The following is a 14,890-nucleotide window of genomic DNA, read 5'->3' on the forward strand; positions in this document are numbered from 1 at the left end:
AGAGACATCTGACAGCTCAAATAAAAAATACATTTTAATAATTCAACCCAATGTCACGCCAAAATCCTGTGTACATACACAGATAAATCACAACCATGTCCATTCCATATAACACAGTGTTTATAACACATAGCTAACAGGTTCACCATTCTATCTAACGACGGCTAGTGGTGCGTTCTATTGCAAAGGGAAATGTTGTCAAATCCGACCTCCCTGCTAGGAAAAACGCAGAAGTCTAGAGTGTGAAACTCTAGGGTTGGTCTCTCAACTAAACTCCGACCTTTCCGAGATGCAGTTATCCGACATACATTCAACATGGCGGTATATACACTATAAACAACATTTTTTTAACCTTGGAAGACCGATTGAAGCTAGATTAGTATCAATGTAGTAGCCTAATATAAATGTCGATATTATTGTGCCCAGCAACCAGCCACATGAGCTTGCTTCCGGGGTCACGTGATCCTCCTCCCTTAGATAAATTATATATTTTACATTTATAGTACAAATATTATACTATAATATTATTATTATAGTCGTTCCGATTATTCCAACTGGGATTTTTCCGACCTCCGACTTTGAACGGAACGCGACATAACGTCACAGGCAGGCTTGGCTCTGTTCTACTAGCCGCCTGGCTAACCGTCTTCTATAGCGAGAAACATTATACTTACACACAAAGATGTCGTGTCTAATATTCCGATATCACAGAAGAAGACAGTTGGGCGTTAAGTAATGTTATGAGTTGCTGCCGCCGGCGACATCGCCTTTGGACATTTAGATTTGGGCAGAACATCCCACCATCATCATCATGTTGATGTTACTGATGTCAACAAACCCAGAGATATGAACTCATCATCCTCCTCACTTCTGCCGCCCCCTGCTGGACACGTCTAAAACAACGACAAACTTTTATTTTTTTTATTATTATTTACAATCTTGTTCATTTAAAAAAAATCGATTTTTATAATGTATTTAATTGTTATAAATACAACTAATCGTTTATTATATTATTATAGTTTTCTTATTTTTTTTGTCAATGGTGGTTGGTGCAGGGGTTTGGGGTAGGATTTTTTTTTAATGAGGCAAGGGGCAAGCCAATGCTTGTAGTTGGCAAAGAATTTAAATTATGTTTTATGTGCATTTTTTTGTATGCCTGTACCTGTGCCTTTCATCCAAAAATGAAATAAAAATATATGAAAAAAAAACGACAAACTCAACATGATTTGTACACATTTTCCTCACCTAAATGGTGTATATTGTTACTGTACATTAATAACATAGGTTCTAAATATAATAAACATGTATTATTGTTCAACATGGTTTTCATTTAAATCGATATTCAAATTGTTTTTGTTTACTCGTCGTCTTCTTCTTCTTCTTCGACGGTGAAAGATGTAACTAAAATGAATGACCGGAACCGGAAAGGGGTGTCATTAGTCTGCTGGGTGTGTGTGGAAAAACCAGGAATGGAGTTCACGAGACGCTCCCCTCGCGAGACAAGGCGCGACTGGGGCGCCACCCACTCCGCTCCACAGAGCCACTCCGGGAGTTACTCAGTCCCGAATCTGCTGAAAGAAAAAATGCTAGGCTAGTAAAAAAAAAACTCATATCGCGAACCGTTACCTTTTAGTGTTTATTCACTAACGCTAACTGATATTTCTTTCTCGTTATATACCGCGGTGCATTTTAACGATGGATTTAACCTTACGGGGAAATATTTGATAGGTAAATTATTTATCCTCATTCAGTTGACCTAATCAATCGATTGGCCCAACCAAGTCACTGCATGAATTGTCCTAGCTTAGCCAAGCTAGCTTCACGCAAACCAAAATGGCGGACAACGAAGATGAGAGTAATAATAATATGTCGAGTACAATAATAACAGTGGGGGATAGCAGACATGTCCAGTGTGTTTCTGAATTCGTGGTGAGCAGTAGCGACACCGTGACCACCGTGGTGGACGAACCGACCAGGAGCCAAACCACTGAGCTGACTGGCTTCTTCCAGAGCTGCTCGGCCAAACAAGAAGAGGTGGTCACTACTCAGGTGGAGGTGGTGGAGGTGGGCTCCAGTGCAGAGCAGGTGATGGAGTGATTGATTGAAAACGTTATTAACAGATTGCAGAATGGGTACATTACAGTACGGCTCAATACACACAATTGTTAATAAGGGGATGCAGACCAGAGAAAGACTTTCGTCTTGTTTACATCAGGGTCCCCCATTTTCAATTCATCATAACATATTATGACCTACATGACATACAGGTAGACAGTACTGCTACATCTATACATTTATGACATACCAGATCTACAAATATACAGTACTGTTTGTGAGTACAAAAATAGTCTAAAAAGATATACATTTGAGGGGGGGGGGGACTACATTGGAGGAGATTGGGTAGGTGGGGGGGGGAAACTGTACATTGGAGGAGATTGGGTAGGTGGGGGGGGGGAAACTACACAGTCTCTGGAGCGCAACAGTAAGAAGCATTTTGTATAAAAGTATTCTGTACTTCTGTATGACAACTATTAAAGAAACTTGAAACATTGGAGGAGATTGGGTAGGTGGGGGGGGAAACTGTACATTGGAGGAGATTGGGTAGGTGGGGGGGGGGGAACTACATTGGAGGAGGTGGGGTGGGGGGGGAAACTGTACATTGGAGGGGGGGGGGGACTGTACATTGGAGTAGGTTGGGGTGCGGGGGGAAACTGTACAGTGGAGGAGGTTGGGTAGGTGGGGTGGGGCGGGAAAACTGTACAGTGGAGGAGGTTGGGTAGGTGGGGTGGGGGGGGAACTGTACAGTGGAGGAGGTTGGGTAGGTGGGGTGGGGCGGGAAAACTGTACAGTGGAGGAGGTTGGGTAGGTGGGGTGGGGGGGGAACTGTACAGTGGAGGAGGTTGGGTAGGTGGGGTGGGGAACTGTACAGTGGAGGAGGTTGGGTAGGTGGGGTGGGGAACTGTACATTGGAGGAGGTTGGGTAGGTGCCGGTGGGGGGGGGGAACTGTACATTGGAGGAGGTTGGGTAGGTGCCGGTGGGGGGGGGGAACTGTACATTGGAGGAGGTTGGGTAGGTGGGGCGGGGAACTGTACATTGGAGGAGGTTGGGTAGGTGGGGCGGGGAACTGTACATTGGAGGAGGTTGGGTAGGTGGGGTGGGGAACTGTACATTGGAGGAGGTTGGGTAGGTGCCGGTGGGGGGGGGGAACTGTACATTGGAGGAGGTTGGGTAGGTGGGGCGGGGAACTGTACATTGGAGGAGGTTGGGTAGGTGGGGCGGGGAACTGAAAGCATTCTGTGCAAAGCCTCTATTGTCCAGTTTCTTGTCTTGTGTGTATATTTCTAGGTGGAGCAGAATGTGTTCGTCGGCACCTCAGACTACACCACCATCAGCGCCGACATAGTCAACGCGCTGCCGCCCAACACCACCATCATATACGTTCAGCCGGACGGCACGTTCGTCGAGGGCTCCGGCCTCACGGCGGAGGAGCAGCAGGCGCTGGTCGACCAGCTGTCCAAGCAGCACATAGTCGAGGTGTCCGAGACCGAGGCGGTCCGCTTCCTGGAGCAGAACCAGGTGGTCAAGACCACCATCCCCATCGCCGCGACCCAGTTCATCCCCAGCGTGACGCTCGCGCCCAGCGAACTCCAGCAGGTGATCGATCAAGTGACCAAGTCCCAGCAGCAGCATCATCAACAACAACAACAACAACAACAACAGCAGCAGCAGCAGCAGCAGCAGCAGCAGCAGCAGCACGCGACCATAGTTCAGGTATGAGACACTATGAATTGAAAATGGCGGTTACCGTCGGTAGTGTGATAGTAAAGGGTTAACCTTCTGTAGTGTGGCAGTGAAAGGGTTAACATGCTGTAGTGTGGCAGTGAAAGGGTTAACATTCTGTGTATTGTCGCAGTGAAAGGGTTAACCGTTTTGTAGTATACCTCACCATTTCTACACTGTACTGTATCTGCATTGCATAGACTGTACATATACTGTATGTATATTGAAAATGTTTGTTTTGTTTACACTTGTTTACGTACTTGACTTTCTATTTTATACTTATATTATACTTATTTTATACTATCTTGTTATTTTATCTAGCACACTGTTAGATTCTGATCAATCAGCCAGTATCACGTCTCCGTCTGTTTGGCTTGTGTTCTCATTTCCATCCACTGACTCTGCGTTGTGTATTTGATTCCCCCGACGTCTCCTCATACTGGCTGATAAAACCTTATCATTCCCCGTTAGTGCAATCTGCAGCAGAAGTATTCACCACCTCCATAAGAATTCGACCCTCAGACAGCATACCTTTCTTGAAAGAGCGTTGTTTATTAAATAAACAGAACCTCATAATCAGATGTTATCAGATCGTATTGTCATTGCTATCAGTCCAATAGTGCCTCAGGCCTGGTCGTTAGCCCAAAACCCTCCTAGTAGGGGTGGACGGTATAAACGGTATACGGTATAAACGGTATGAATTTGCTCTACGGTATGGATTTTGACTATACCGTGTAACCGGTAGTGCAGCTCTAAAATAGCAATGACGTCATGTAACCACAGCGCGACTATTTCACTCGCATTTGCCCCTAAAAATAGATAGAATTAGTCATAGATAATAGATATGTGCAAACTGGAAAAAGTTATTTAGGAGGCTTCGCGCAGTGGGCGTGCCAGCCCCTACCGCACGCATGTAAACACGGGTCTAATAGTCTAGTGGGACGGGACACGGGAGCTGTCGGGAGGACGGCGGCGTCTCCCTGAGCTAACGTTAGCTTAGCTACCATTACAAAATGACCCAGTCAACTATTCACTTTTAGTTTAATACAAGATGGGGCATTGTCTAACCGAACGGTATCTAGTCGGCCAGCTACCGATAGCTCCTGACATCAACAAACGCTCCACAAAGTCTAGTACTAGAGACGTGTGTGCTACCTGTTAGCTCACGTTAACGCAAGTTAGTTCACCGTTCAAAACGAAATGTCCCATTGAACTAAATAATTCACTGAGGCGTTGTATTAACGTTATATATCCGGCTACAGATAGCTCCTGATATCAATGTCTTATAACACTGATTCGATGCGTATTCGAGCTGAGGGCTTGCTAACGTTATACCAATACAATAGGGTCCAGGTGCAGCGCCGGAGAATCCTGGCCGTAGCTCTGCTCGAGGCTACTCGAGTATAGGTCCAGGTGCAGCTCCGGAGAATCCTGGCCGTAGCTGGAGGCTACTAGAGTACACACAGACAGTGGAGCTTGTTGCGTGGTGGCGATGTCTCGCAGATAATACAAGTACAAGTCTAATTATATAATATATATATTTTATATAAAAAAAAATTATATAAAAAAAAAATATATATATATCAAAAATGATGATACCGTGATATATACCGTTACCGTCTATGCTTCAAATTATACCGTGATATAAATTTTAGACCATACCGTCCACCCCTACCTCCTAGTGTTAGCCGAAGCTAATGATGATGTGGCCTTTCCTCCCCCCCCCCCCCCCCCTCTCTGTGGTGAGAGGAAGGAGTCTCTGGTGGTCTCTTCTCTCCCGTGGGATTCGTTTCTTTGGTCTCAGTCCTAGTCAGATTGTAGTCCGCCCCTACCCGGAACCACTGTCAGCTTTATAGGATCTTCGTCATAGCAACGACGGCCCGCCCCTCTTCTGGTTGTCATGCGACGCGCTGTCATGACAACTGCTAATAACCACTGTCAGCTTTATAGGATCTTCGTCATAGCAACGCAGGGCTGTACGCTAAGCTTTTTCACTAGGGGCACAATTTAGGGGCAAAGAATATTTTTTAGGGGCAAATTTTCTTTTTTATCCACTTTTTCTCCCATTCTTTCTATATTTTCTCCCATCCCAATTTCGTATCATCCAATTCAACCCTCCCCTGTCACGAACGCTGTTTCTTGCCTCCCACAAGCCGGCTGCAATGTGGACTAAGTCATACATAGCACAAGTCCCCTCCGGTACTTGAGGTAACAGCAGTCGCATCTTTTCACCTGTGCAGCTCGATCTCTCAGTGGCGAGGAGTAACGCGTGGGAGGCTCACGCTGCCCCCGACACTTCCTGATTCTACTGCGCAGGCGCACCAACCGACCTGTAGGAGTCGCTGTCCACAACGCCCGATCCCCACCCATCAGTTTCCCACCCCCTAATACGGCCAATGTGTATTAGTATGAACGACCAGCTAAACTGAAAGCAATGTGGAGCGCTGGGCTCGAACAGGCGAGCCCAGCGTCTCAGCATTCGTGGCGAGCGCCTTGCCCACTACGCCACGTAGCCGCCCAGGGGCACATTTTTAAATAACAATTTTACCATTATTAAAAAAATATGTTGTTCCTGCCTCATTACTGTGGTCCTTTTATTTAACATTTAAGTGCGTTTGTTTTCAGGTTTGTATCTTTTATAATGAACCAACTGAGAGTGTGTAAATCACTAATAGAACAAAAACAACAAACTGTGTGTGTGTGTGTGTGCGTGCGCTTGTGTAGTGCTCCTTGAATGAGATCACCACAACACACACACCATTGCATTAATCAGGAGGACAAGAAACTCTGCATACATTTGTTTCACAATGAAAAGTGCTTTAGAAATCAAATGAATTATTATTATTGTAAATAACCCCATGAAAGGTTTATTATTTTTATGGGTAATTACCTGCTTCATATTTGTGATGTTACTGGTTTCAGTGTGTGCCTAAAGTGATCAATGTGTTGGGCCATTTATAGAGATCTATGCCAATTAATGTTTATGTATATCCGGGCCTTTTTTTTATAAGAATTGAGCGGTATTTGTATATGTGACCTTTATTTTGAAAACCGTGTTGCGACGCAACCTTATTTACATTTGCACTTTTGACAGTGAAATGTTCAGTCCAACTTAGCTCGAAGGAAAGACTAATCAAAAAGGTTTAATTGACCCGTATGAGGCTCTTACGGTAGGACTTTGATTGTTTATAGAAGTGGAATGTAATACTATGCAAAACGAGAAATAAACAGTGATTTTACCAGCAGTAAAGTTGCAAGCCACTTTCATTTCATATACGACGGGGAACCGTGACTATTATTAGTATTATCTTATTTGCATATTGTCTCATTATTAGATAGGTTGATACTTTATTGATCCCCGGAGGGAAATTGAAGTAGACAGTATTTCATGTCCTAATATTGGGTTACTACTCACCTAATGCATGGCTGAACCTGAACGTTAGAAGTGTCCGTGTCCCCGTCAATCAATCATCACATCATCACGTCAATCATCATCATCTTATCATCTCTCCACATCGGACGTGGTTGTCATAAGATGCACTGATATCCACTCCGTTGTTCTTGCAGAGCAAAATTAGCGGCTTAAATTTATTGAAAGAAAGTTCTTCTTTGGCGATGCAATAGCCCATATTATTATTGAAAGGAAGAGGCCACATTCGGTTTCGTTTCGCTAGGAATTATGGGATTTGGTGTTGGATGTATAGACTCTACGCGGACAGGGACATGGTCTTTAATCGCACGTAGACTACAAGTACCAAGTATATAGCGTGACCCAGATTCACTCCACGCAAATCTTTTTTTCACTCAGGCTATCGGCGATCGCAGTAAGTTCATTCATTGCCGACAGATTATTTCATAGCACCACGACATTGTGTCGCACTGTACAGCCTTGGTTGTAGGCTAATGTTTTACAATTTCTTTATCCAATTTGTATGGATTAATTTAGGAGTGAAAAGCGAATGAAGGGTTGAAATCACTACTCGCAACGTTGCTCCCAAATATAATGTTTCACTCGCAACGGCCAAATTAAGGGGCAATTTGCGATCATCTCGTCGCAGTGTACAGCCCTGCAACGACGGCCCGCCCCTCTTCTGGTTGTCATGCGACGCGCTGTCATGACAACTGCTAATAACCTTTCACACATTTCAAAACGCAGTTTCTCATGATGTCAAACCTCTCCCCCTCGCTCCTGTGTCTCCTGCCGCTGTATCAGCTTGTTGTGTTCTTGATCGGAATGCAAACATTCAGCTGGCTAACACTGACTGACAGCCACTAGACCGCTATTCTTCCACCGCTCAAACCGTCTGCATGCACATTTCGACCTCTCTGACCCGGCGCCTTTAGATGCGGTCATCTCCCCCCAATCTATACATCACATACATTGAAAACCACCACCGATTTCTCTCAACACTCGGGAGCAAAACAAAGAAGCATTTCATGCAAAAGTATTCTGTATTTCCGTATGACAACTAATAAAGAAACTTGAAACTTGTACTAGCGGCAGTGAAAGGGTTAACAATTGTGTGTGTATTGAGCCGTACTGTATTGTACCCATTCTGCAATCTGTTAAAGTTTTCATTCATTCATTCAGGTGCAGCACGCAAGCCCGGTCACCAAGGCGCGCGAGCAGCAGCAGCAGCAGCAGCAGCAGCAGCAGCAGCAGCAGCAGCAGCAGCAGCAGCAGCAGCAGCAGCACACGGCCATAGTTCAGGTCACACAGCAGCAGCATGCGGCCATAGTTCAGGTCACACAGCAGCAGCAGCAGCAGCAGCAGCAGCATGCGGCCATAGTTCAGGTCACACAGCAGCAGCAGCAGCAGCATGCGGCCATAGTTCAGGTCACACAGCAGCAGCAGCATGCGAGCCCGGTCACCAAGGCGCGCGAGCAGCAGCAGCACGCAACCATAGTTCAGGTACAGTCTCCTCTCCCCATCATATGTATTCTCTGTTAGGATCTATGGGTAACAGTACTGTATATTTGCATATCGTGTATGTCACAAATGTAACAGTACTATATACCTGTATGTCATGTATGTCCCTATGTCATAAATGTCATGATGTCATGTATGTTGAGTACCGTAAATCCTCAAATATAAGACGGGTCTTCTATTTACCTCAGCTGCAAAGAGCACCAGGCCTTTTTTAGAGAGAGGCTTATATAAGAGGCAGGCCTTAACACTTTGGCTGCCAGGAAACGCTGAAACACGTCATTCCCGGCCATGCTCAAGTTGCAGAAGACGGTCTTTGATATCAATATTTCAAAAATCTGGGACCGGATTCATATTTCCCCTCCGCTGGCCTGAGATCCACCAGGAGGACCCACTGAGCTCTCTGGCGGTTCAGGAGCGCCATCTGGTGGCCGATCGGCGCAATCGCTTAACAGGAAGTGCCATAGAGGTTGTGCTGGACGGCCGTATTACTTCCGGGCACTCGCTATAGGTCCCGGCATTCTAGCTGGTCACAATACACAGCGATCGATTGCCAATAACTCGATAAACAACATGATTTGGACGTATATACCATTATACAAGCTGGAGATGGACCGGGTAAATCTACATCCCATAATGATAAAATTTCTACTCTACGATGATCGCCCAACGGCGCGCGGAGACTGGGGTGAGTTTTAGCGTGTAAAGTTACCGTCTTCGATACTAACTGCTATTATCAACATTTGACCCACATTAGATGATTGGTATAACGCTGCCCACGGAATTATAAACGCCCCCTAGCCCATCCGGTCAACATCAGATGACGTGTAGTAACTTCTAGAAGTACGTCTAGTTGGAATTTTTTATATCGCGCTGATTGCCATAAAACTATATTGCATCATCAATATAATGTATTTGGGGCTATAGATCACGTTCTGGAGAAAGCTGCAGAAAGAGATGAAAACATACTTATACATTAGACCATACTTTACTATGAATATGTGAATGAAAAAGTTTAACGTTGCTACACAATGAACAATACATATAGGACTTTGAATGGGCCCTAATAATGGCAATGTAGCAATAGAATTTAAAAAGTTATAGCCCTGCAAAGAAGGGGACTTTCTCTATAGACAAATAGAGCCGGCAACCTACGGTTGATGATGAATTTAACCCATGGCAGCCAAAGTGTTAATTTAAAAAAATGACACTCATGGACATAATCCCTTCATTTTCAGACTTTTATTGCATTATTATTTTTTTTTTTTTTTTTAATACGTAAATTGTCTGTCTACATTTATTTAGACTAGCATTGGTATTTAAATATTGAGTGCAGTTGAGTAATTGTGGGATTAACGTAATTCACACACTGAAGTTGGAACTGTCTATACTAGGTTGTGGGGTCCGGGGACGGTTTAGCGTGTGGTACCTTCTCGACTTCCTCAGTTGAATCGAGTTGTTTACATGCAGTAGCTTTAGCTACTAACGTTATCATAGCATCGTGGTCTGTAATGTGTCAACTGAACAACGCCAGCCTCGTCTGCCAACGCCATATAGATAGCGAACGTTAACGTTTGCAAACGAAGTCAACGTCATCCAGTTGACACCACAGATCTAGATATTATGACAACGTTAGCTAGCGGCTAGTGCTAAAGCTAACCAGAGGGAAACGTTAATGTACGGTAGTCAGTGTAGCGGGAGGCAGCACTTGATTTCCATTGGCAAGAGTTTATCTCATTCTATATCACGGCACGAAAAATAGAAAAAAAACGTATTTTTGCGACCTTATATTAGAGACCGGCCTGTGTTTGCATCAACACCCCCCCCCCCCCCCACATTATAAGAGGCCCCTCCTTTATCGGAGGTCCCTCCTCTATTTGAGGATTTACGGTATGTCATAAATGTCACTATGAATTGAAAATGGGGGACCCTGATGTAAACAAGACAAACGTCTTTCTCTGGTCTGCATCCCCTTAAAGGAAAACTCCAACATTTTGGGAAATTAGCTTATTTAACATCTTCCCTGGAGTTAGACAAGAAGATACATACCTTTTTTGTCTCTGTGCGTGCATTTAGCTTATGGAACAGTCGCTCCGTTAGCATAGCTTAGCTTCATCACTGGAAGTTGGGGGGTTTAATAGCCTGACGTTCCCTAGTGCCCTACAGTCACCAAATACACTCCAAATACAACTCTAAAACGTTCCTGTAAACATGTTGTGACCTGTGTATTTACCACGTGGAGAAATAAAAAATAATTGAATTCGACAATTACGTTTTCGAAGCAGATATACTCTGAACAATTTTTTGCCGAACGACTCCTCTCTGCGCGCACTCAGTGATTTCTACGTGGAAGCCGTGTTTGTTTGCATTCTCATTCATTCAAAGGATCCGAACCGATTGAAGTTTATGGATACCATGACTTAAAATCCTCTTACCTTGACGATTAAAAGCCTCCCCAATTTAGAAAACAGTAATCCAATGGCTGGTATTGATAATATAATACTAACTACTGCACGGAGCTAACACAGAACCGGACGGTCACTAAAGCAAATATAATGACTTCCTTTCTGGGGGGTTTCAAAATAAAAGAGCGACGTCTATAGCAGCGGAATCAATTATTTTGTATTTCTCCACGTGGTAAATACACAGGTCACAACATGTTTACAGGAACGTTTTGGAGTTGTATTTGGTGACTGTAGGGCACTGTAAGGGAACGTCAGGCTATTAAACCCCCCAACTTCCAGTGATGAAGCTAAGCTATGCTAACGGAGCGACTGTTCCCTAAGCTAAATGCACGCACAAGAGACAAAAAAGGTATGTATCTTCTTGTCTAACTCCAGGGAAGATGTTAAATAAGCTAATTTCCCAAAATGTTGGAGTTTTCCTTTTTAACAATTGTGTGTATTGAGCCGTACTGTATTGTACCCATTCTGCAATCTGTTAAATAAAGTTTTCATCCATCATTAATCCATGCAGGTCACACAGCAGCAGCAGCATGCGAGCCCGGCGGTCACCAGGGCGCCGGAGCCGCAGCAGCAGCACCAGGTCTTTGGCACAGTGGACGCCACCGGACTGTTCACGGTGGCCGGCGGGGGCCACGTCGAGGTGACCACTGTCGGTGTCGGCGGCGCCGCCAAGGTTCACAACAACGCGTCGCAGCAGCTGAAGAACGCGGCTAAACAGATAACCCTGCAGTCCTCCTCCTCTGTCCAGGTGGTGCAGAAAAAGGTGAGGTCCACACGGAGCGGGTATGGGAGGTTTGATAAACGCCATACATACACCAACCAAATGTTGCTTTAGCTATACTGTCTTTTACTATTATGTATCTGCGGAATTATGTATTATGTACTTTACTCACTGCTATGCATATTATATTGTATAGGACTGTGAAGCTATGCACCCCCACACCCATGCTAATATTTATTTCTATACTACTATGTACTATGCCTGATACTATACTATGCTAAAATGGCTATACTACTACCTACTATGCTAATATGTATATACTATCTACTATGTACTATGCTAATAATATGTATGTATTACTATCAACTATGCTAATATGTATACTACTATAATGTACTATGCTACTATTCCTTCCTATACTACTACCTGCTACTATGCTAATATGTCAATACTACTATTCTACTATACCTATACTACCTACTATGCTAATATTATGTCAATACTACTATACCTATACTACCTACTATGCTAATATGTCAATACTACTATCTACTATTCTACTATACCTTGTGGGGCGGCGTGGCTCAGGGGTAGAGCGGGTCGTCCAATGATCGTAGGGTTGGTGGTTCGAATCCCGCTCAAGCCCATGTCCATCCCACTGCCGTTGTGTCCTTGGGCAAGACACTTAACCTACTTGCCTCGTATGAATGTGTATGCATGTGAATGAATGTTGGTGGTGGTCGGAGGGGCCGTAGGCGTTGATTATTCGCCACGCTTCCGTGAGTCTGCCTCAGGGCAGCTCTGGCTGCAATTGTAGCTTACCACCACCGGTATGACTGTGTATGAAGGAATAATGGACTCTGTGAAGCGCTCTGGGTGCCATGAAGAGCGCTATATAAATCCAAGTCATTATTATTTATTATTATTATACCTAGTACCTACCTATACTACCTACTATGCTAATAGGTCTATACTACTATCTACTATGCTACTATACCTATCTACTATGCTAATGTCTACTACTACTATGCACTCAGATCTCATACAAACAACTAAAACAAGTCACAGAGCCATACCATTTGTTTCGCTCAGTATAATTCATTCAAGTGTCAGCGATCGCCTCATAAAGTAGTTCTGGACTTCTGGTTCAGACTGACCCTAAGCCATCGCTGTCACTTCATAAAGTAGTTCTGGTTCAGACTGACCCTAAGCCATCGCTGTCACTTCATAAAGTAGTTCTGGTTCAGACTGACCCTAAGCCATCGCTGTCACTTCATAAAGTAGTTCCGGTTCAGACTGACCCTAAGCCATCGCTGTCACTTCATAAAGTAGTTCCGGTTCAGACAGACCCTATACCATCGCTGTCACTTCATAAAGTAGTTCCGGTTCAGACAGACCCTAAGCCATCGCTGTCACTTCATAAAGTAGTTCCGGTTCAGACAGACCCTAAGCCATCGCTGTCACTTCATAAAGTAGTTCCGGTTCAGGCAGACCCTAAGCCATCGCTGTCACTTCATAAAGTAGTTCCGGTTCAGACAGACCCGAGGCCATTGCTGTCACTTCATAAAGTAGTTCCGGTTCAGACTGACCCTAAGCCATCGCTGTCACTTCATAAAGTAGTTCCGGTTCAGGCTGACCCTAAGCCATCACTGTCACTTCATAAAGTAGTTCCGGTTCAGACTGACCCTAAGCCATCACTGTCACTTCATAAAGTAGTTCTGGTTCAGGCTGACCCTAAGCCATCACTGTCACTTCATAAAGTAGTTCCGGTTCAGGCTGACCCTAAGCCATCACTGTCACTTCATAAAGTAGTTCCGGTTCAGGCTGACAGGAGGCCATCGCTGTCACTTCATAAAGTAGTTCCGGTTTGCTGTCTTCATAAAGTAGTTCCGGTTCAGGCAGACTGGAGGCCATCGCTGTCACTTCATAAAGTAGTTCCGGTTCGCTGTCTTCATAAAGTAGTTCCGGTTTGCTCTCACTTCATGACGTAGTTCTCTGGAAAACTACGATGCCTGTGTTGAGCGCAATGATGAATTCTACTGACCAGAACAAACGGTACGGCTCTGTGACTTGTTTTATAACATGATTCGTTCTGTTGACCAAAGCAACAGAGGCGACAGTGGATCAGCGGAGAGGTAGAGCGATCGTCTGGTAATCGGAAGGTTCCCGGTTCTATTCCCACCCCTCCTGGGCAGCGTGTCGAAGAGTCTTTGAGCAAGGCACACTTACTGAACCCCTAATCGCTCCCGATGAGCAGGTTGCCTCCACTGTTGGTGAATGTGAGGAACAAAAAATTGTAAAGCGCTATACACATGCACCATTTACCTAACAGTACAGCAATGTAGTTCTGTGAGTTCTGGATATGAACTATAAACTGGTGTTGGCTGGACGGACCAAAAATTAAACACCAGAGTAAAAATAAAAAACTTTAAAAATAATTAAAAAAGATCAGCTAAAAAGCAACATTTACATTTTAGATTTACGGTTGATTGATTGATTGATTGATTGATTGATTGATTGATTGATGAGCTCTGAGGTGAGGCCACCTCATTTACAGAACTACTGAGTGTACAACAAGATAAAACAACAAAACAATGTGCAGTGCAATCAGTTAAAAACAGTTACAACATGAATCATAGAGAAATTAAATCAGACATTTAAATTCCGTATAAGGGAAGGAATTGATGATGAGGTCATGTTTGGCGTAGGGTCGGGGCGATATAGTCAATACGATCATTTGTCATCTTTCAATGGGACCATATTGTGGTGAAATGACAAGTTACACACAAGTCTGTTGTGTGACTTGACCACATGAACTAAAAGTTCTCACTAAATTCAATGTGAAATATTTTAGGTAGTATAATTTGAAAAATGCCGTTTTGGTTTTTATGGCTCACTTTACATTACCACGAGATTAACACCAACTGGATCACATAACCTGTGATTTCGGATATAACAGGCTGGGCGATATAACGATAATTATTGCGATATATTTT

The 14,890-nt window shown here is 44.1% G+C and overlaps 1 protein-coding gene across 1 annotated transcript in view; it reads left to right on the plus strand.

Annotated features, from left to right (window-relative positions):
• Positions 1-1,605: 1,605 nt before the first annotated feature.
• znf839 (zinc finger protein 839) overlaps positions 1,606-14,890 on the plus strand; it is a 54,629-nt gene continuing 41,344 nt past the window's right edge. Inside the window, exons 1-4 of the mRNA XM_084308565.1 lie at positions 1,606-2,085; positions 3,347-3,772; positions 8,373-8,693; positions 11,685-11,936. Of these exons, the coding sequence (XP_084164691.1) occupies positions 1,834-2,085; positions 3,347-3,772; positions 8,373-8,693; positions 11,685-11,936 (1,251 nt within the window). The 5' untranslated portion in view covers positions 1,606-1,833. The remainder of the gene's footprint in view (positions 2,086-3,346; positions 3,773-8,372; positions 8,694-11,684; positions 11,937-14,890) is intronic.

Source organism: Notolepis coatsorum (assembly GCF_963971535.1).
Source record: "Notolepis coatsorum genome assembly, chromosome: 2".
Lineage (NCBI taxonomy): Eukaryota > Metazoa > Chordata > Actinopteri > Aulopiformes > Paralepididae > Notolepis > Notolepis coatsorum.